Here is a 16,553-nt window from a genome sequence, read left to right on the forward strand (position 1 = left end):
AATATAATTTATATATACATATAAAAATACAAATTTTATATATGTAAAACATATATAATTTTACACACAAAAAATATAAATATATACACACACATATATGTAGTTTTACATATATATATAAAAAACACCCCTTCTCCCATGTAATAAACCTTTCTCCGGCCAGGTGCGGTGACTCACGCCTGTAATCCCAGCACTTTGGGAGGCTGAGACCAGTGGATCACTTGAGGTCAGGAGTTCAAGACCAGCCTGGCTAACATAGTGAAACCCTGTCTCTACTAAAAATACAAAATTAGCCATGTGCAGTGGTGTGCACCTGTAATCCCAGCTACTCAGGAGGCTGAGGCAAGAGCATCACTTGAACCTGGGAGGCAGAGATTGCAGTGAGCCGAGATCTCACCATTGCACTCCAGCCTGGGCAAAAAAAAAAAGGGGGGAAACTCCGTCTCAAAAACAAAAGAAAAACCTTTCCCCTGGATAGCACTTAAATGGTTGTATTGTGATGTATTGTTTTCTGAAGGATTTATCCTGTGTATTGGATCACTCATTCAACACATATGTTGAGTAGTTTTGTATGCCAGGTATAGAATATGCAATATAGGTTCATAATTTGCTTTTGTGGCCTAATATATCTGGGGCATGTATCCGTGTTAGTAGATGGAGACCTGCCTCCTTTCGATGGCTGTATAGTAGACCATAATTAACTATTCCTTATTGATTGACATTTAGATGGTTTCTAATTTTTTGACTTCAAAAGCGTAGTTTTGCTATAGACATTCTAAGTAGAATGTTGTATCAAAGGGCAGGACCGTTTTTTAATAAAGTGCTAAGTTGCATTCCAAAGAAAGATTTGAAGTCCCACAACAGCGTATGTATTTATGTCTGTTTCTCCGTGCCCTTGCCAACACTGGACTCAGTGGAGTTCATTCTCAAGTTTACGTTGCTTTTTTTATTTGTGATGTTGAGCTTACATCTCCTGCTTATTTATGTTTTTTGCCCATATTTCCTTTTGAGTTACCTCTTCATATAAGGTAAATTACACCCTCTCCACCCAATAAATAGGTGCAGATCATTTTCTAGTTTAACTTAAAATCTTAAGTCCTGTTATTGGTTAGAAGCTGTAAGTTGCTTTTTTAATGGGGCCTTGCTCTGTCACCCAGACTGGAGTGCACTGGCATGATCTTAGCTGATTGCAGCCTCCTTATGGGCTCAAACGATCCTCCCACCTATGCCTCCCAAGTAGCTCTGGCTACAGACATAGACCACCAAACCTGGATTTTTATTTTATTTTATTTTATTTATTTTTTGAGTCGGAGTCTGGCTCTGTCGCCCAGGCTGTAGTGCAGTAGCGCAATCTCTGCTCACTGCAGCCTCCGTCTCCTGGGTTCAAGCTGTTCTCCTGCCTCAGCCTCCCAAGTAGCTGGGATTACAGGCACCCGCCACCACACCCAGATAATTTAATTTTTTTTTTTTTTTTGTAAAGAGATGGCATGTCACTATGTTGCTCAGGCTGATCTTGAACTCTGGCCTCAATCTTCCCACCTCAGACCTCCCCATTCGATGATTTCATAAAGTATGTATTCATCTATTGTTGTCTTCTGGGACTTTTATGTTTGGGCCATTAAAACTTTTATCGTTCTGGTATTTGGTATGGAATCAGAATCCAGCCTTTTTTCCCTAAATGATTGAGTTTTTGTTGTTATTTTGGGGCGGAGTCTTGCTTTGTCACCCAGGCTAGAGTGCAGTCACACAATCTCGGCTCACTGCAACCTCTGCCTCCTGGGCTCAAGCAATCCTCCTTCCTCAGCGTCCTGAGTAGCTGGGATTGCAGGCATACGCCACCATGCCCAGCCGATTTCCATTGTATTTTTTGTAGAGAGTAGGTCTCACCATGTTGTCCAGGCTGGTCTGAAAACTCCTGGGCTCTTGCAGTTCACCCACTTTGGCTTCCCAAAGTTCTGGGCTTATAGGCATGAGCCACTATACTCAACCAAAAAAATTTTTTTATTCAGTCAACCATTGATGGACACTTGGGTTGATTTCCATATCTTTGCTATTGTGAATAATGCTACAGTGAACATACAAGTGCATGTGTCTTTTTTGTAGAACAATTTCTTTTCTTTTGGGTGTATACGCAGTAATGGGATTGCTGGGTTGAATGGTAGTTCTATTTTTAGTTTAGTTTTTTTTTTTTTTTTTTTGAGATGGAGTTTCCCTGTTGTTGCTGGAGTAAAGTGGCGCTATCTCGACTCACTGCACCCTCCACCGCCCAGGTTCAAGCAGTTCTTCTGCCTCAGCTTCCCAAGTATCTGGGATTACAGGCATGTGCCACCATGCCCGGCTAATTTTGTATTTGTAGTAGAGATGGGGTTTCTCCATGTTGGTCAGGCTGGTCTCGAACTCCCAACCTCAGGTGATCCACCTGTGTCAGCCTCCCAAAGTGCTGGGATTTACAGGCGTGACCACCATGCCTGGCCCTATTTTTAGTTCTTTGATAAATCTCCACAGACTGCTTTTCACAGTTGTTGAACTAATTTGCATTCCCACCAGCAGTGTCTAAGTGTTCCCTTTTCTCTGCAGCCTTACCATGTTATTTTTCAACTTTTTAATAATAGCCATTCTGACTGGTGTGAGAGGCATCTATCTGTTTTGATTTGCATTTCTCTGATGATTGGTGATGTTGATCTTTGTTTTTTCACATTGGTTGTCTGCTTATATGTCTTTTGAGAAGTGTCTGTTCATGTCCTTTGCCCACGTTTTTTTTTTTTTCTTTTTTTGAGACAGTCTCGCGCTATCGCCAGGCTGGAGTGCAGTGTGGCAATCTCGGCTCACTGCAACTTCCGCCTCTTGGGTTCAAGCGATTCTCCTGCCTCAGCCTCCCGAGTAGCTGGGACTACAGGTCCGTGCCACCACACCCAGCTAATTTTTGTGTTTTTAGTAGAGATGAGGTTTTACCATGTTGGCCAGGATGATCTCCATCTCCTGACGTCGTGATCTGCCTGCCTTGGCCTCCCAGAGTGCTGGGATTACAGGCTTGAGCCACCACGCCCGGGTTTTTTTGTTTTGTTTTGTTTTTTTACCAGTCTCTCTCTGTCGTCCAGGCTGAGTGCAGTGGTGCGATCTCACTGCAACCTCCGCCTCCTGGGTTCAAGTGATTCTCCTGCCTCAGCCTTCTGAGTAGCTGGGATTACAGGCACCCGCCACCACACCAGCTAATTTTTGTTGTTGTTGTTGTTGTTTTTTGAGACAGAATTTCACTCTTGTTGCCCAGGCTGGAGTGCAGTGGTGCAATCTCGGCTCACTGCAACCTCCACCTCCCAGGTTCAAGCAATTCTCCTGTCTCAGCCTCCCGAGTAGCTGGGATTACAGGCATGCACTACCACGCCCGGCTACTTTTGTATTTTTTGTAGAGATGGGGTTTCACTCTGTTGGCCATGTTGGTCTCGAACTCCTGACCTCGTGATCCACCTGCCTCAGCCTCCCAAAGTGCTGGGATTATAGGTGTGAGCCACCATGCCCAGCCTAGTTTTGTTTTTTAAGGAAGTGATATCTCGGCCCAGGCGTGGTGGGCTAGCGACTGTAATTCCAGCACTTTGGGAGGCCAAGGCTTATGGATCACGAGGTCAGGAGTTCAAGACCAGCCTGGCTAACATGATGAAACCCCATCTCTACTAAAAAATACAAAAAATTTGCTGGGCGTGGTGGTGTGCGCCTGTAGTCCCAGCTACTTGGAAGGCTGAGGCAGTAGAATCGCTTGAACCCGGGAGGCGGAGGTTGCAGTGATCCGAGATCGTGCTACTACTGCACTCCAGCCTGGGTGACGAGCAAGACTCGTCTCAAAAAAACATAAAAATAAATAAAAATTAAAAAGTGATGTCTCTAGTCTTTAGTCCAAATTTATAATAAATTATTATATATTTTACTCAAGCTGGTAGATTCTTAGTTGTAAGGTTCACGGGCTCAAAAGTGGCTCAGTGGTAAAAATCACTATGGTGGTTACCTTGTTTGAGGACATAGTATTGACTGGGAAGACCCAGTACCTTCTGGAAAGATGGGGATGTTTTATATTTTGACCTGGTGCATACATATGTAAAAATTCATCAAGCTATGACAATTTGTGCACCTTTACTATATCATGTTATACCTCACGTTTGTTTTAATAGTATTTATATGGAGAGAAGCCAACAAAATAGGAAGGCAAGTTGATACCTCAGCCTTTCTTTTCTACTTCAGATTGGCCTTTTCACATAACAGCTTCAACACCTATTTATTTATTTGTTTATTTTGTATTATATTACGATATATGTATTTTTTCAGACAGGGTCTCGCTCTGTTGCCCAGGCTGGAGTGCAGTGGTGTGATCACAGCTCACTGCAGCCTCAGCCTCCCAAGCAGCTAGGACTATAGGCATGTGCCACCACAGTCAGCCCCTGAAATGATTTTTTTTGAGACGGAGTCTCGCTCTATTGCCCAGGCTGTACTGCAGTGGCATGATCTCTGCTCACTGCAAGCTCCCCCTCCCAGGTTCATGCCATTCTCCTGCCTCAGGCTCCCAAGTAGCTGGGACTACGGGCGCCTGCCATCGTGCCTGGCTAATTTTTTGTGTTTTTAGTAGAGACAAGGTTTCATGGGGTTAGCCAGGGTGGTCTGGATCTCCTGACCTCATGATCTGCCTGCCTTGGCCTCCCAAAGTGCTGGGATTACAGGCGTGAGCCACCGCACCCGGCCTTGAAATGTTTTTTAAATGCAGTTTTCCATTTCTTTTTTTAACCCTGTCGATTTTTTTTTTTTTTTTTGAGATGGAGTCTCACTCTGTTGCCCAGGCTGGTATGCAGTGGCGCGATCTCGGCTCACTGCAAGTTCCACCTCCTGGGTTCATGCCATTCTCCTGCCTCAGCCTCCCAAGTAGCTAGGACTGCAGGCACCCACCACCACACGTGGCTAATTTTTTTTGTATTTTTATTGGAGACGGGGTTTCACCGTGTTAGCCAGGATAGTCTCAATCTCCTATACCCTGTCAAATTTAACAGTGAGGGATGTGTGCAACTTTGATAACACTGATGTTAATAAGTTCTGATAACCCAGTAACATTGGGCCGTCCCAATTTTCAATTTTGAATACGCTAAGTTCCTATTACTCTGGTTTTCTTTATGGTTTAGGAGGCCTGCGTTTAATATATACCCAATACTGAAAGAACCAGTGTTATGTAGTGGTTACGCCTTGCTCTTTGGGCTCTGTGCCAACTGTGGCTTCTCCTCCTTTGTTATTGGTGCCTCTTTTCTGGCAGCTATGCTTCTTTTTGTTTTTTTGTTTGTTTGTTTGTTTTTGAGACAGAGTCTCACTCTATCGCCCAGACTGGAGTGTAGTGGTGCAATCTTGGCTCAGTGCCACCTCTGCCTCCTAGGTTCAAGCAATTCTCCTGCCTCAGCCTCCTGAGCAGCTGGGACTACAGGCACGTGCCACCACGCCCAGCTAATTTTTATCTTTTTAGTAGAGATGGGGTTTCACCATATTGGCCATGCTGGTCTCGAACTCCTGACCTTGTGATCCACCCGTCTCGGCCTCCCAAAGTGCTGGGATTACAGGCGTGAGCCACCGCACCCGGCCACTTTTTTTTGGCCGGGGGTGGGGTCATTGGCCTTTGTAGTTGTACATCAGAGATATGATGGGAGTTCAGTTCCCAATCACTGCAGTAAAGCAAATATATAAAGCAAACCACACAAATTTTTAAATGTTTGCACTATACTATAGTCTCCTAAATGTGCAATAGCATTATGTCTAAAAAACAATGTACATACCTTAATTTGAAAATACTTCATTGCTAAAAAAAATAATAATAATCTGACGCAGAGGCACCAACTGAACACATGTTGGGAAAATGCCACTAATAGACTTAGTGCAGGGTTTCTGTAACCTTCAATTGGGGAAAAAAACAATATCTGTGACGCACAATAAAACGAGCTATGCCTGTACTTAGACTGAAGTTTCTTGAGGTACGTACCATATATGCCTTGTTTTTTCATAGATTGTAGATGCTTGTGGGCTGGAGTTATGGAAAAAATTAGGGATTTTTTTCTCCTTTAAAATCTATCTTGAATTTTTATTTTTAGGTTTTTAGCCTGTGTGAAACATTTGCTTTTCAAAAGTTATTTTGAAGTTGAAAGTTATCTAATACGCCAGCCATACCACCCATGTATGTCTTTGCTTTCTGAAAAGATGTTTGTCCTTCAAAGAATAACACTGGGCCCGGCCCAGTGGCTCTCTCCTGTAATCCCAGCACTTTGGGAGGCTGAAGCGGGTACATTATCTGAGGTCAGGAGTTCAAGACCAGTCTGGCCAACATGATGAAACCCCATCTCTACTAAAAATACAAAAATTAGCTGGGCGTCATGGCACATGGCTACTCGGGGGACTGAGGCAGGAGAATCACTTGAACCCAGGAGGCAGAGGTTGCAGTGAGCTGAGATCATGCCACTACACTCCAGTCTGGGTGACAGAGCAAGACCCTGTCTTTAAAAAAAAAGAAAAATAGCACTATATAGGAATGCGATTGACAGAATATTTTTATTTATTTTTAAGTTACTCTCACAACTTCTTTGCTTCATGGATAAGGTATTTGATGCTCAGAGAAACTGAAGGCCTTCCCTCAATCACCAAACTAAGTAAGTGACAGAGCCACTTAGGGGCCTGGGCCTGACTCTTACTTCGGAACTTTTGCAACCGTACCGTGCTGCCTTCTGTTATTCTTTGATCATTAACTACCTTCATTTATATATTGCTTTGCCAAGATTTACATAAGCACACATTATATTGTTATACATACTACAATGGTACTTGAGAGAAGTCTCTTAAGTGCATATAGTAGTCATGTGTGAATAAAAAATGTTTTCATCTAGTTGTTGCCTACCTGGTTTATTTCAACCAGGGACTTTGGTTGGCATGTGTAAGTGGGTGTAGCAAAATGGAACTGGCTCCTGTGGCTCTGTTTTTCCTCACTGAAATAAAAGAAACACTGTGAGGAGAAGATAAACAGCATTATGGTATTCAGAACACTCATCCCAAGCTAGAGCTTCATATAAGCGACACAAGAAGAGGGCTCTTCAGTGTTCAGGACACTGTGTATTTCATACTCATTATAGTATATAAGCGATACAAGAAGAGGGCGCTTCAGTGTTCAGGACACTGTGTACTTCATACTCATAGTATATAAGCGATGCAAGAAGAGGGCGCTTCAGTGTTAGGACACTGTTTAGAGTATATAAGCGATGCAAGAAGAGGGTGCTTCAGTGTTCAGGACACTGTGTACTTCATACTCATAGTAGTAGCATTGGTTTTATTTATTCAGCATACTTATTTATACTTTGAAATTTGAAAACTTTATTTATTTATTTATTTTGAGACGGAGTCTTGCTTTGTGGCCCAGGCTGGAGTGCAGTGGCACGATCTCAGCTCACTGCAACCTCCGCCTCCCGGGTTCAAGCAATTCTCCTGTCTCAGCCTCCCTAGTAGCTGGGACTACAGGCGCCTGCCACCACTCCCGGCTAATTTTTGTATTTTTAGTAGAGACAGGGTTTTACCATTACTGGTCAGGCTGGTCTCGAACTCCTGACCTCAGGTGATCTGTCCGCTTCAGCCTCCCAAAGTGCTGGGATTACAGGTGTCAGCCACCGAAAACTTTATTAAGATCTGTTTTTGAAGTATGTGGGCGAAGGATTACCCAGATGCCGAGGCAAGAGACTGAAGGCACAAACTGTTTCAGTATAATAAAATAGTTAGAATAAGAATAGTTATAATACAAAGTAGATACAGAGATGATCATGGACATTATCAATCATTAGTATAAACATTGTTAATCATCAACTTTTAATATTACTCTTTGTTGTATTACTAATATAACCAAGGAATAACCGGTGGGTATAGGACGAGGTGCTGAAGGGACATTGTGAGAAGTGACCTAGAAGGCAAGAGGTGAGCCCTCTGTCATGCCTGCATAAGGGCCACTTGAGGGCTCCTTGGTCAAGCGGTAACGCCATTGCCTGGGAAGGTACCTGTTACTTAGCAGACCATGAAAGGGAACCTCCCTTTCCTTGGAGTCAGGGAACACTCTGCTCCACCAACCAGCTTCTTGTGGGAGGCTGGATATTATCCAGGCCTGCCCACAGTCATCCGGAGGCCTAAACCGCTCCTTGTGGTGCTGTGCTTCAATGGTCATGCTCCTTGTCCACTTTCATGTTCCTCCCGTACTCCTGATTCCTCTTTGAAGTTCCTAGAAGATAGCAGTAGAAAAAATAGTGAAAGTCTTAAAGTCTTTAATCCTTCTGATAAGTGCACAGAAGAAAACGCTGACGTATGCTGCCTTCCCTCTCTGCTTCAGCTGCCTGAAAGGGAAGGGCCCCTGTCCCATGATCATGTGACTTGCTTGACCTTATCAATCACTTGGACGACTCAGCCTCCTTACCCCGCCCCCTTGTATGCAATAAATATCAGCGTACCCAGCCATTTGGGGCCACTACCGGTCTCTGCGTCTTGGTGGTAGTGGTCCCCCGGGCTTAGCTGTTTTCTCTATCTCTTTTGTCTTGTGTCTTTATTTCTTATGGTCTCTCGTCTCCGCACACAGGGAGAACACCCGCTAAGCCCCGTAGGGCTGGACCCTGCATCAGTAGAATTCTAGTTTTCCTTAATTTCAGACGGTAATATAATACAGCCATCCCTCAGAATCCATGGGGAATTGTTTCCAAGACCTTCTTTGGATACCAAAATTGACAGATGCTGAAGTCTCTGATACAGCATGGCATAATGTTTGCACATAACCTATGCAGATCTTCTCATATACTTTAAAATGTCTCTAGATTGCCTATAATACCTAATATAATGTAAATATTATATAAATAGACTGTATTGTTCAGGGAATAATGATGGGGAAATCTGTACATGTTCAATACATGTGCAGTGTTGTTCTGAATATTTTCAATTAATGGTTAGTTGAATTCATAGATGAAGAACCCACTGATATGGAGGGCTGACTGTATTTCTTATTATTTAACTACCTGGAGTCACGGGTAGGAAAGCACTTCATAGTGCTAGCAAATGTATAGATTACATCTAGTAATTATGCCAGTTTGTTGCTAAGGAAGAATCCTTGCCTATGTTCTTACACTATGGGTAACCTCTTAGAGTAGCTCTTGTTTTTTCCTCATTTGCAATTAATTTATTTACAGAATTTGGAGGTTTTGGTTCAGTTAGTGGAAAAATTGAAATAGAAATCAAGATCAACCATGAAGGAGAAGTAAACAGGGCCCGTTACATGCCCCAGAACCCTTGTATCATCGCAACAAAGACTCCTTCCAGTGATGTTCTTGTCTTTGACTATACAAAACATCCTTCTAAACCAGGTACGTGCCCTTTTCTGTTCAAATACAAATGAGTCACTACAGAAATACGTGGTTCCACTCACTCTGAGTTTAATTGCATGTTACTCTGTGTAATTTAACCTCTTGTGATTTGTATTGGTACGTGTATGTATATTTTTCTTCATTTTCCTCCGTGAAAAAATAATGCCTTTTTACATAGAACAAAATACTGGTGCTGTTTAAGCATTATCTATTTGGTCATAACGGTTCCTATATCATTTATAAATGTTAAGAGCTTTAGACATCTTGACCAAAATTCCATTATGCTCAGTAGGCCCAGAGTGCCAGGGGACTGGGTAGTCTTGATGTGTCTGTCACTTTGCAGATCCTTCTGGAGAGTGCAACCCAGACTTGCGTCTCCGTGGACATCAGAAGGAAGGCTATGGGCTTTCTTGGAACCCAAATCTCAGTGGGCACTTACTTAGTGCTTCAGATGACCACGTGCGTATCCTTCCCATTTTGAAGCAAATCTGGGCTAGTTACCAGTTGGTTTTTTTGGGGGGGTGTGTGGGGAGGTGAGAATCTTCCATTTATATAATGGTTAATTTTACATTTAAGACCATCTGCCTGTGGGACATCAGTGCCGTTCCAAAGGAGGGAAAAGTGGTAGATGCGAAGACCATCTTTACAGGGCATACGGCAGTAGTAGAAGATGTTTCCTGGCATCTACTCCATGAGTCTCTGTTTGGGTCAGTTGCTGATGATCAGAAACTTATGATGTGAGTAGAATCCATTCAGGGTTTTTTTCTAAATATCTTGTCTAAGTTTTATGTTTGGTCACCATTTCAAGGTTTTTTTCCCTTTTTTTTTCACTGAAGTTGGGATACTCGTTCAAACAATACTTCCAAACCAAGCCACTCAGTTGACGCTCACACTGCTGAAGTGAACTGCCTTTCTTTCAATCCTTACAGTGAGTTCATTCTTGCCACAGGATCAGCTGACAAGGTCAGTTTCATTTGTTTTAATAGAAAACATAATTTCTCTAGCTTTTTTTGAATTGCAGAGATATTTTACTTACAGTATTTTTTTTCTTATCTTAAAAAATTGATTTACTCTTGCTTTTCTTTTTGTACATAGACTGTTGCCTTGTGGGATCTGAGAAATCTGAAACTTAAGTTGCATTCCTTTGAGTCACATAAGGATGAAATATTCCAGGTAAGAGAAACTAATGCTACTGTTTTGTTTGTTTTAAGAAAAACCTGCCGGGCCCAGTGGCTCATGCCAATCCCAGCACTTTGGGAGGCTGAGGCGGGCGGATCACAAAGTCAGGAGATTGAGACCATCCTGGCGAACATGGTGAAACACTGTCTCTACTAAAAATATAAAAAATTAGCTGGGCATGGTGGCGGGTGCCTGTAGTCCCAGCTGTTCGGGTGACTGAGGCAGGAGAATGGCATGAATCCGGGAGGCAGAGGTTGCAGTGAGCCGAGATTGTGCCACTGCACTCTAGCCTGGGCGACAGAACGAGACTCCGTCTCAAAAAAAAAAAAAAAAAAGAAAAGAAAAGAAAAACCTGGATGTATGAGTGGGCACACATTTGCTTTATGCCGTTGCTAAAAATAGAAATCTATATGCTTATGGTACTTTCTGTGGGAATTGTTTTTTCTTTGTTATTTCTATACTTTCTCAAACGGTTATTGACCACTTACATTCTTCAGATATTAAGAAAACTAGGCCAGGTATGGTAGCTTATGCCTGTAATCCCAGCACTTCAGGAGGCTGAGATGGGTGGATTACTTGAGGCCAGGAGTTTGAGACCAGCCTGGCCAACATGGCAAAACCCTGTCTCTTTATTTTTTAATAAAAATTTATAAAGAAAGGAAAACTAGTGCCTGATTATTTTTTCAGCCTTGCTTCTGACACTTAGTGATCTCTTCCCTTCTTCCAATATATTCTTCATCCTTCATTACATGCTACATGTGTTGATTTCTCAACCCAAGCCTAAACCTCTGGCTCCATGTTTTCTGCCTCATCAGTTTAAACCCATTTATGCCTAGTGTTCCATTATTGGAACGCTAAGCATGTGGGAGTTTATATCCTGCTCAAGGTCATAGCCCAGATCTGATTGCAAAAATTAAAAAAAGAAATAATCATTGCACTATGTTCGAAGCTAGTAGAGACGGGGTTTCACCATGTTGGCCAGTCTGGTCTCGAACTCCTGACCTCGGGTGATCCACCTGCCTCAGCCTCCCAAAGTGCTGGGATTACAGGCATAAGCCACCACGCCCGGCCGAGCCCAAAATTTTATAGTGAGGGAGGGCTTGTTTAGAAATTACTATAATAAAAGGTTTTGTCAAGTGTTACGAACCTGAGGGTGGTAAAGATTAATTCTGGTGTGTGAAGGTGGCGTCTGAACTGGGTTTTAGGTGAGCCATACTCCTACATACTTAGTCTCTTATTTTCTACTTTTCAGCCTGCTTTGGTGAACATTTTAGCCTTACCCTATCTCTTCGCTTTACTTGTGATGGTGTTCTTGCCTGGACAGAATCCAAATTCTTCTTAATTGCTGGTCACTAATGCCCTTTTTTTCTGTACCTTAAGGCTAGCTAGCACTTTTACCATATTTGGTAACAAACTCTGATTGTTGGATATATAGTAGTAAATTTTTTGTCTGACTCTTTAATAAAATTATTGCATGGAGTCATTTTTAATCAGACTTATGTGTAATACAGAACTCATAGTAAATACTTGGGAACACAGTTATTGTATATGTCCTCTGTACTTTAGTTCTTAGGTCAGAATTGGATTGCATTTGGGTAGAGGCCAGAATTAGCCAATAAGAATAGATAAGATGTAGGCCAGGCACGATGGCTCATGCCTGTAATCCCAGCACTTTGGGAGGCCGAGGTAGGTGGATCACGAGGTCAGGAGTTCGAGACCACCCTGACCAACATGGTGAAACCTCGTCTCTACTAAAAATACAAAAACTAGCCAGGCATGGTGGTGCACACCTGTAATCCTAGCTACTCAAGAAGCTGAGGCAGGAGAATCACTTGAACATGGGAGGCGGAGATTGCAGTGAACTGAGATCTCCCCACAAGAATAGACAAGATGTGATGTTTCAGAACATAAAATGATGCTGGGCACGTGGCGCATACCTCTAGCTACGCAGGAGGTTGAGGCTGCAAGATCCCTTGAGCCCAAGAGTTCAAGTCCAGCCTAGAAGCAACGTGGTGAGGCCTCATCTCCTTTTTTGTGATACCAGCCTAACCCTATCTCTACACAAATACAAAAATTAGCCAGCCATGGTGGCCGACACCTGTAATCTCAGTTACCTGGAAGGCTGAGGTGCGAGAGTCGCTTGAACTTGGGAGGTGAGGTTGCAGTGAGCCGAGATCCTGCCATTGCACTCCAGCCTGGGTGACAGAGCAAGACTTCATCTCAAGAAAAAGTGTGCGAGGGGGTGCTGTGGGAATGGAACAAAAGCTTATATCCTGGGTCTAGTAATGTCTAGTAATGGGTTCTTTTCATAAAAGAAAATTTTTTTTTTTTTTTTTTTTTTTTGAGACAGAGTCTGTCACCCAGGCCGGAGTGCAGTGGCACGATCTCGGCTCACTGTGACCTCTGCCCCCCGGGTTCAAGCAATCCTCCTGCCTCAGCCTCCCGAGTAGCTGGGATTACAGGCACCTGCCACCACACCCAGCTAATTTTTGTATTTTTACTAGAGGGTTTCATCATGCTGGTCAGGCTGGTCTTGAACTCCTGACCTCATGTGATCCACCTGCCTCCCAAAGTGCTGGGATTACAGGCGTGAGCCACCGCGCCTGCCCATAAAATAAATTCTTCAGCTCTTAATTTTAACTGTAGCGTCTATAATACCTTGACTTCCTCTTCCCTTTTATTTGCAAAATTTTTAAATTGTTAAATATTTTGTGAATTTTTTCCCTTTATTTTCTAATTCATGGCTTTGCTCTTTTCTTCATTCCTATGTGTAGGTTCAGTGGTCACCTCACAATGAGACTATTTTAGCTTCCAGTGGTACTGATCGCAGACTGAATGTCTGGGATTTAAGGTAATTCTTGTATTCATCTTGTATTCATTCCTCTCTCTACGTAATTATTTCCTTTATTTACACTTTGCAAAGGTAGTTACTAAGGGTAAATCTGTTTTAACTTTTAAAATTATGCTTTTGTACTAGTAAAATTGGAGAGGAACAATCCCCAGAAGATGCAGAAGACGGGCCACCAGAGTTGTTGGTATGTTAAAAGCATTAGACAGTACTGAAATAGTCTGTAATTTAATGTCCTCTATCTGCATTTCACATCTTTGTTTTCTTCCCTCTTTCAGTTTATTCATGGTGGTCATACTGCCAAGATATCTGATTTCTCCTGGAATCCCAATGAACCTTGGGTGATTTGTTCTGTATCAGAAGACAATATCATGCAAGTGTGGCAAATGGTAAGGGTTTGGTCATTTATTTTGGGGAGGCGAAATAAGCGAGACATAGAATCGATTTACATTTATATATTTTATGATTACAGCTACCATCTCTGTTCATTTTACTCCCAGGTGTGATTTTAAGACTTGTCTATACATTATCATTTTCAGCTGCTTGCTCTTGACTGTATTTGGTTATACCACTGGTATTTTAAACTCTGCTAAACAAAACTGACCCTCTCTCCCACTTCTGCTTTCTCCTCTCCTCCTCCTTTCTTTTTTTTTTGTATGGCTCCAACATTTTCCCAGCTAACCAGACTTGAAAACTTAAGAATTTTCCGTGTCTGTTTACCTCTAGTTCTAGTTCACTTCCAGATTTCATTCCATCTATTTGCGGTGTTTCTCCCATCTTTCCTTCTCATCTTACAAGTACAAATTTACGTACCCAAAGGAGGTGTATTTAGTAGAGACGGGGTTTCACCATGTTGTTGGTCGGGGTGGTCTCGATCTCCTGACCTCATGATCCGCCCTCTTTGGCCTCCCAAAGTACTGGGATTACAGACGTGAGCCACCGTGCCCGGCATTTTTATTTTTGAGACGGAATTTTGTTCTTGTTATCCAGCCTGGAGTGCAATGGTGCAATCTTGGCTCACTGCAACCTCCGCCTCCTGGGTTCAAGCAATTCTCCTGCCTCAGCCTCCCGAGTAGCTGGGATTACAGGCATGCGCCACCATGCCTGGCTAATTTTTTCTAATTTTTTTTAGTGGAGACTGGGTTTCTCCATGTTGGTCAGGCTGGCCTCGAACTCCTGACCTCAGGTGATCTGCCTGCCTCGGCCTCCCAAAGTGCTAGAATTATAAGCGTGAGCCACTGCGCCTGGCGCAATAGCACTATTAATTGAAGACAGAAATAAAATTAAGTTTGTGACCTGCCAGATTAACAGATTGTATTACATCCATACTTTTTTTTTCTTTTAACCTCCAAATACTATCACAACATCCATACTTTGTAATATTACCTATCAAAAAGAAGTATGGGTCGGGCACGGTGGCTCACGCCTGTAATCCCAGCACTTTGGGAGGCCAAGGCGGGTGGATCACAAGATCAGGAGATCGAGACCATCCTGGCTAACACGGTGAACCCCCGACTCTACTAAAAATACAAATTAGCTGGGCGTGGTGGCGGGTGCCTGTAGTCCCAGCTACTCGAGAGGCTGAGGCAGGAGAATGGCGTGAACCCGGGAGGCGGAACTTGTGGTGAGCCGAGATTGCGCCACTGCACTCTAGCCTGGGCGACGGGGCGAGACTCTGTCTCAAAAAATAATAATAGGCCGGGTGCGGTGGCTCACGCTTGTAATCCCAGCACTTTGGGAGGCTGAGGCGGGCGGATCACGAGGTCAGGAGATCGAGACCACAGTGAAACCCCGTGTCTACTAAAAAATACAAAAAAATTAGCCGGGCGTGGTGGTGGGCGCCTGTAGTCCCAGCTACTCGGAGAGGCTGAGGCAGGAAAATGGCGTGAACCCAGGAGGCGGAGCTTGCAGTGAGCCGAGATTGCACCACTGCACTCCAGCCTGGGCGACAGAGCGAGACTCCATCTCAAAAAATAATAATAATAATAAATAAAGAAGTATGATTAGGGGCTGTGCTCAGTGGCTCACACCTGTAATCCAAATACTTTGGGAGGCCAAGGCCGGAGGATCACTTGAGCCCAGAAGTTCTAGACTAGCCTGGGCAATAAAGTGAGACCCTGTCTCTACCAAAAAAAAAAAATTAGCCAGACTTGGTGGCACGTGCCTGTAATCCCAGCTACTTGAGAGGCCAAGGCAGGAGGATACCTTGAATCCAGGGGGTAGAGGCTGCTGCGAGACATGGTGGCATGTGCCTTTAGTCCCTGCTCTTTGGGAGGCCGTGACAGAAGGATCCCTTGAGCCCAGGAGTTTGAGGCTACAGTGGGCTGTGATCACACCACTGCACTCCAGCCTGGGTGACATAGCGAGACCCTGTCTCAGAGAAAAAAAGAAAGAAGTATGGTTAGGGTTATAAGATATTCATGACATGCTGTTAAAATAGGGGAATCGCAGACCGAAGAATAGCATAATGGTATTCCTCATATTAAAATTTTGTGTATCTAGTCTGTATTTAGAAAGCTAATTGTTGGCCAGGTGTGGTGGCTCACGCCTGTAATCCCAACACTTTCGGAGGCCAAGGTGGGCAGATCACCTGAGGTCAGGAGTTTGAGACCAGCCTGGCCAACATAGTGAAACCCCGTCTCTACTAAAAAATAAATACAAAAATTAGCCAGGCATGGTGGCGGGCGCCTGTAATCCCAGCTGCTTGGGAGGCTGAGGCAGGAGACTTGCTTGAACCCAGGAGGCGGAGGTTGCGGTGAGCCAAGATCGCACCATTGCACTCGAACATGGGCAACACGAGCAAAACTCCAACTCAAAAAAAAAGAAAAGAAAAGCTGTTTGCTAAAATGTGCTTGGTACCTAGTTCTTGGTTTCTTTAGATCTTTCTGTGTTATAATTTTTTTACAAAAAAGATGTGTAACTTGAAAAGAGAAAATTCACCTTGCTCTCTTTGTAATAAATCCCTTCAACATTAATACAAAAACTTAATAGCTGGGCGTGGTGGCACGTACCTGTAGTCCCAGTTCCTTGGGAGGCTGAAGTGGGAGGCTAGCGTGATTCCAGGAGGCAGAGGTTGCAGTGAGCTAAGATGGCGCCGCTGCACTCCAGCCTGGGTGACAGAACGAGACCCTGTCTCA

The 16,553-nt window shown here is 43.5% G+C and overlaps 1 protein-coding gene across 3 annotated transcripts in view; it reads left to right on the plus strand.

Annotated features, from left to right (window-relative positions):
• Positions 1 to 16,553, plus strand: part of RBBP4 (RB binding protein 4, chromatin remodeling factor) — a 28,268-nt gene that overhangs the window by 8,014 nt on the left and 3,701 nt on the right. For all 3 annotated transcript variants that reach the window (XM_032160103.2, XM_058442298.1, XM_058442299.1), the window contains exons 4-11: positions 9,216 to 9,389; positions 9,733 to 9,848; positions 9,966 to 10,126; positions 10,226 to 10,352; positions 10,485 to 10,562; positions 13,343 to 13,419; positions 13,546 to 13,603; positions 13,695 to 13,805. In XM_032160103.2, the coding sequence (XP_032015994.1) occupies positions 9,216 to 9,389; positions 9,733 to 9,848; positions 9,966 to 10,126; positions 10,226 to 10,352; positions 10,485 to 10,562; positions 13,343 to 13,419; positions 13,546 to 13,603; positions 13,695 to 13,805 (902 nt within the window). The remainder of the gene's footprint in view (positions 1 to 9,215; positions 9,390 to 9,732; positions 9,849 to 9,965; positions 10,127 to 10,225; positions 10,353 to 10,484; positions 10,563 to 13,342; positions 13,420 to 13,545; positions 13,604 to 13,694; positions 13,806 to 16,553) is intronic.

Source organism: Hylobates moloch, unplaced genomic scaffold, assembly GCF_009828535.3.
Source record: "Hylobates moloch isolate HMO894 unplaced genomic scaffold, HMol_V3 SCAFFOLD_8, whole genome shotgun sequence".
Taxonomy (NCBI): Eukaryota; Metazoa; Chordata; class Mammalia; order Primates; family Hylobatidae; genus Hylobates; species Hylobates moloch.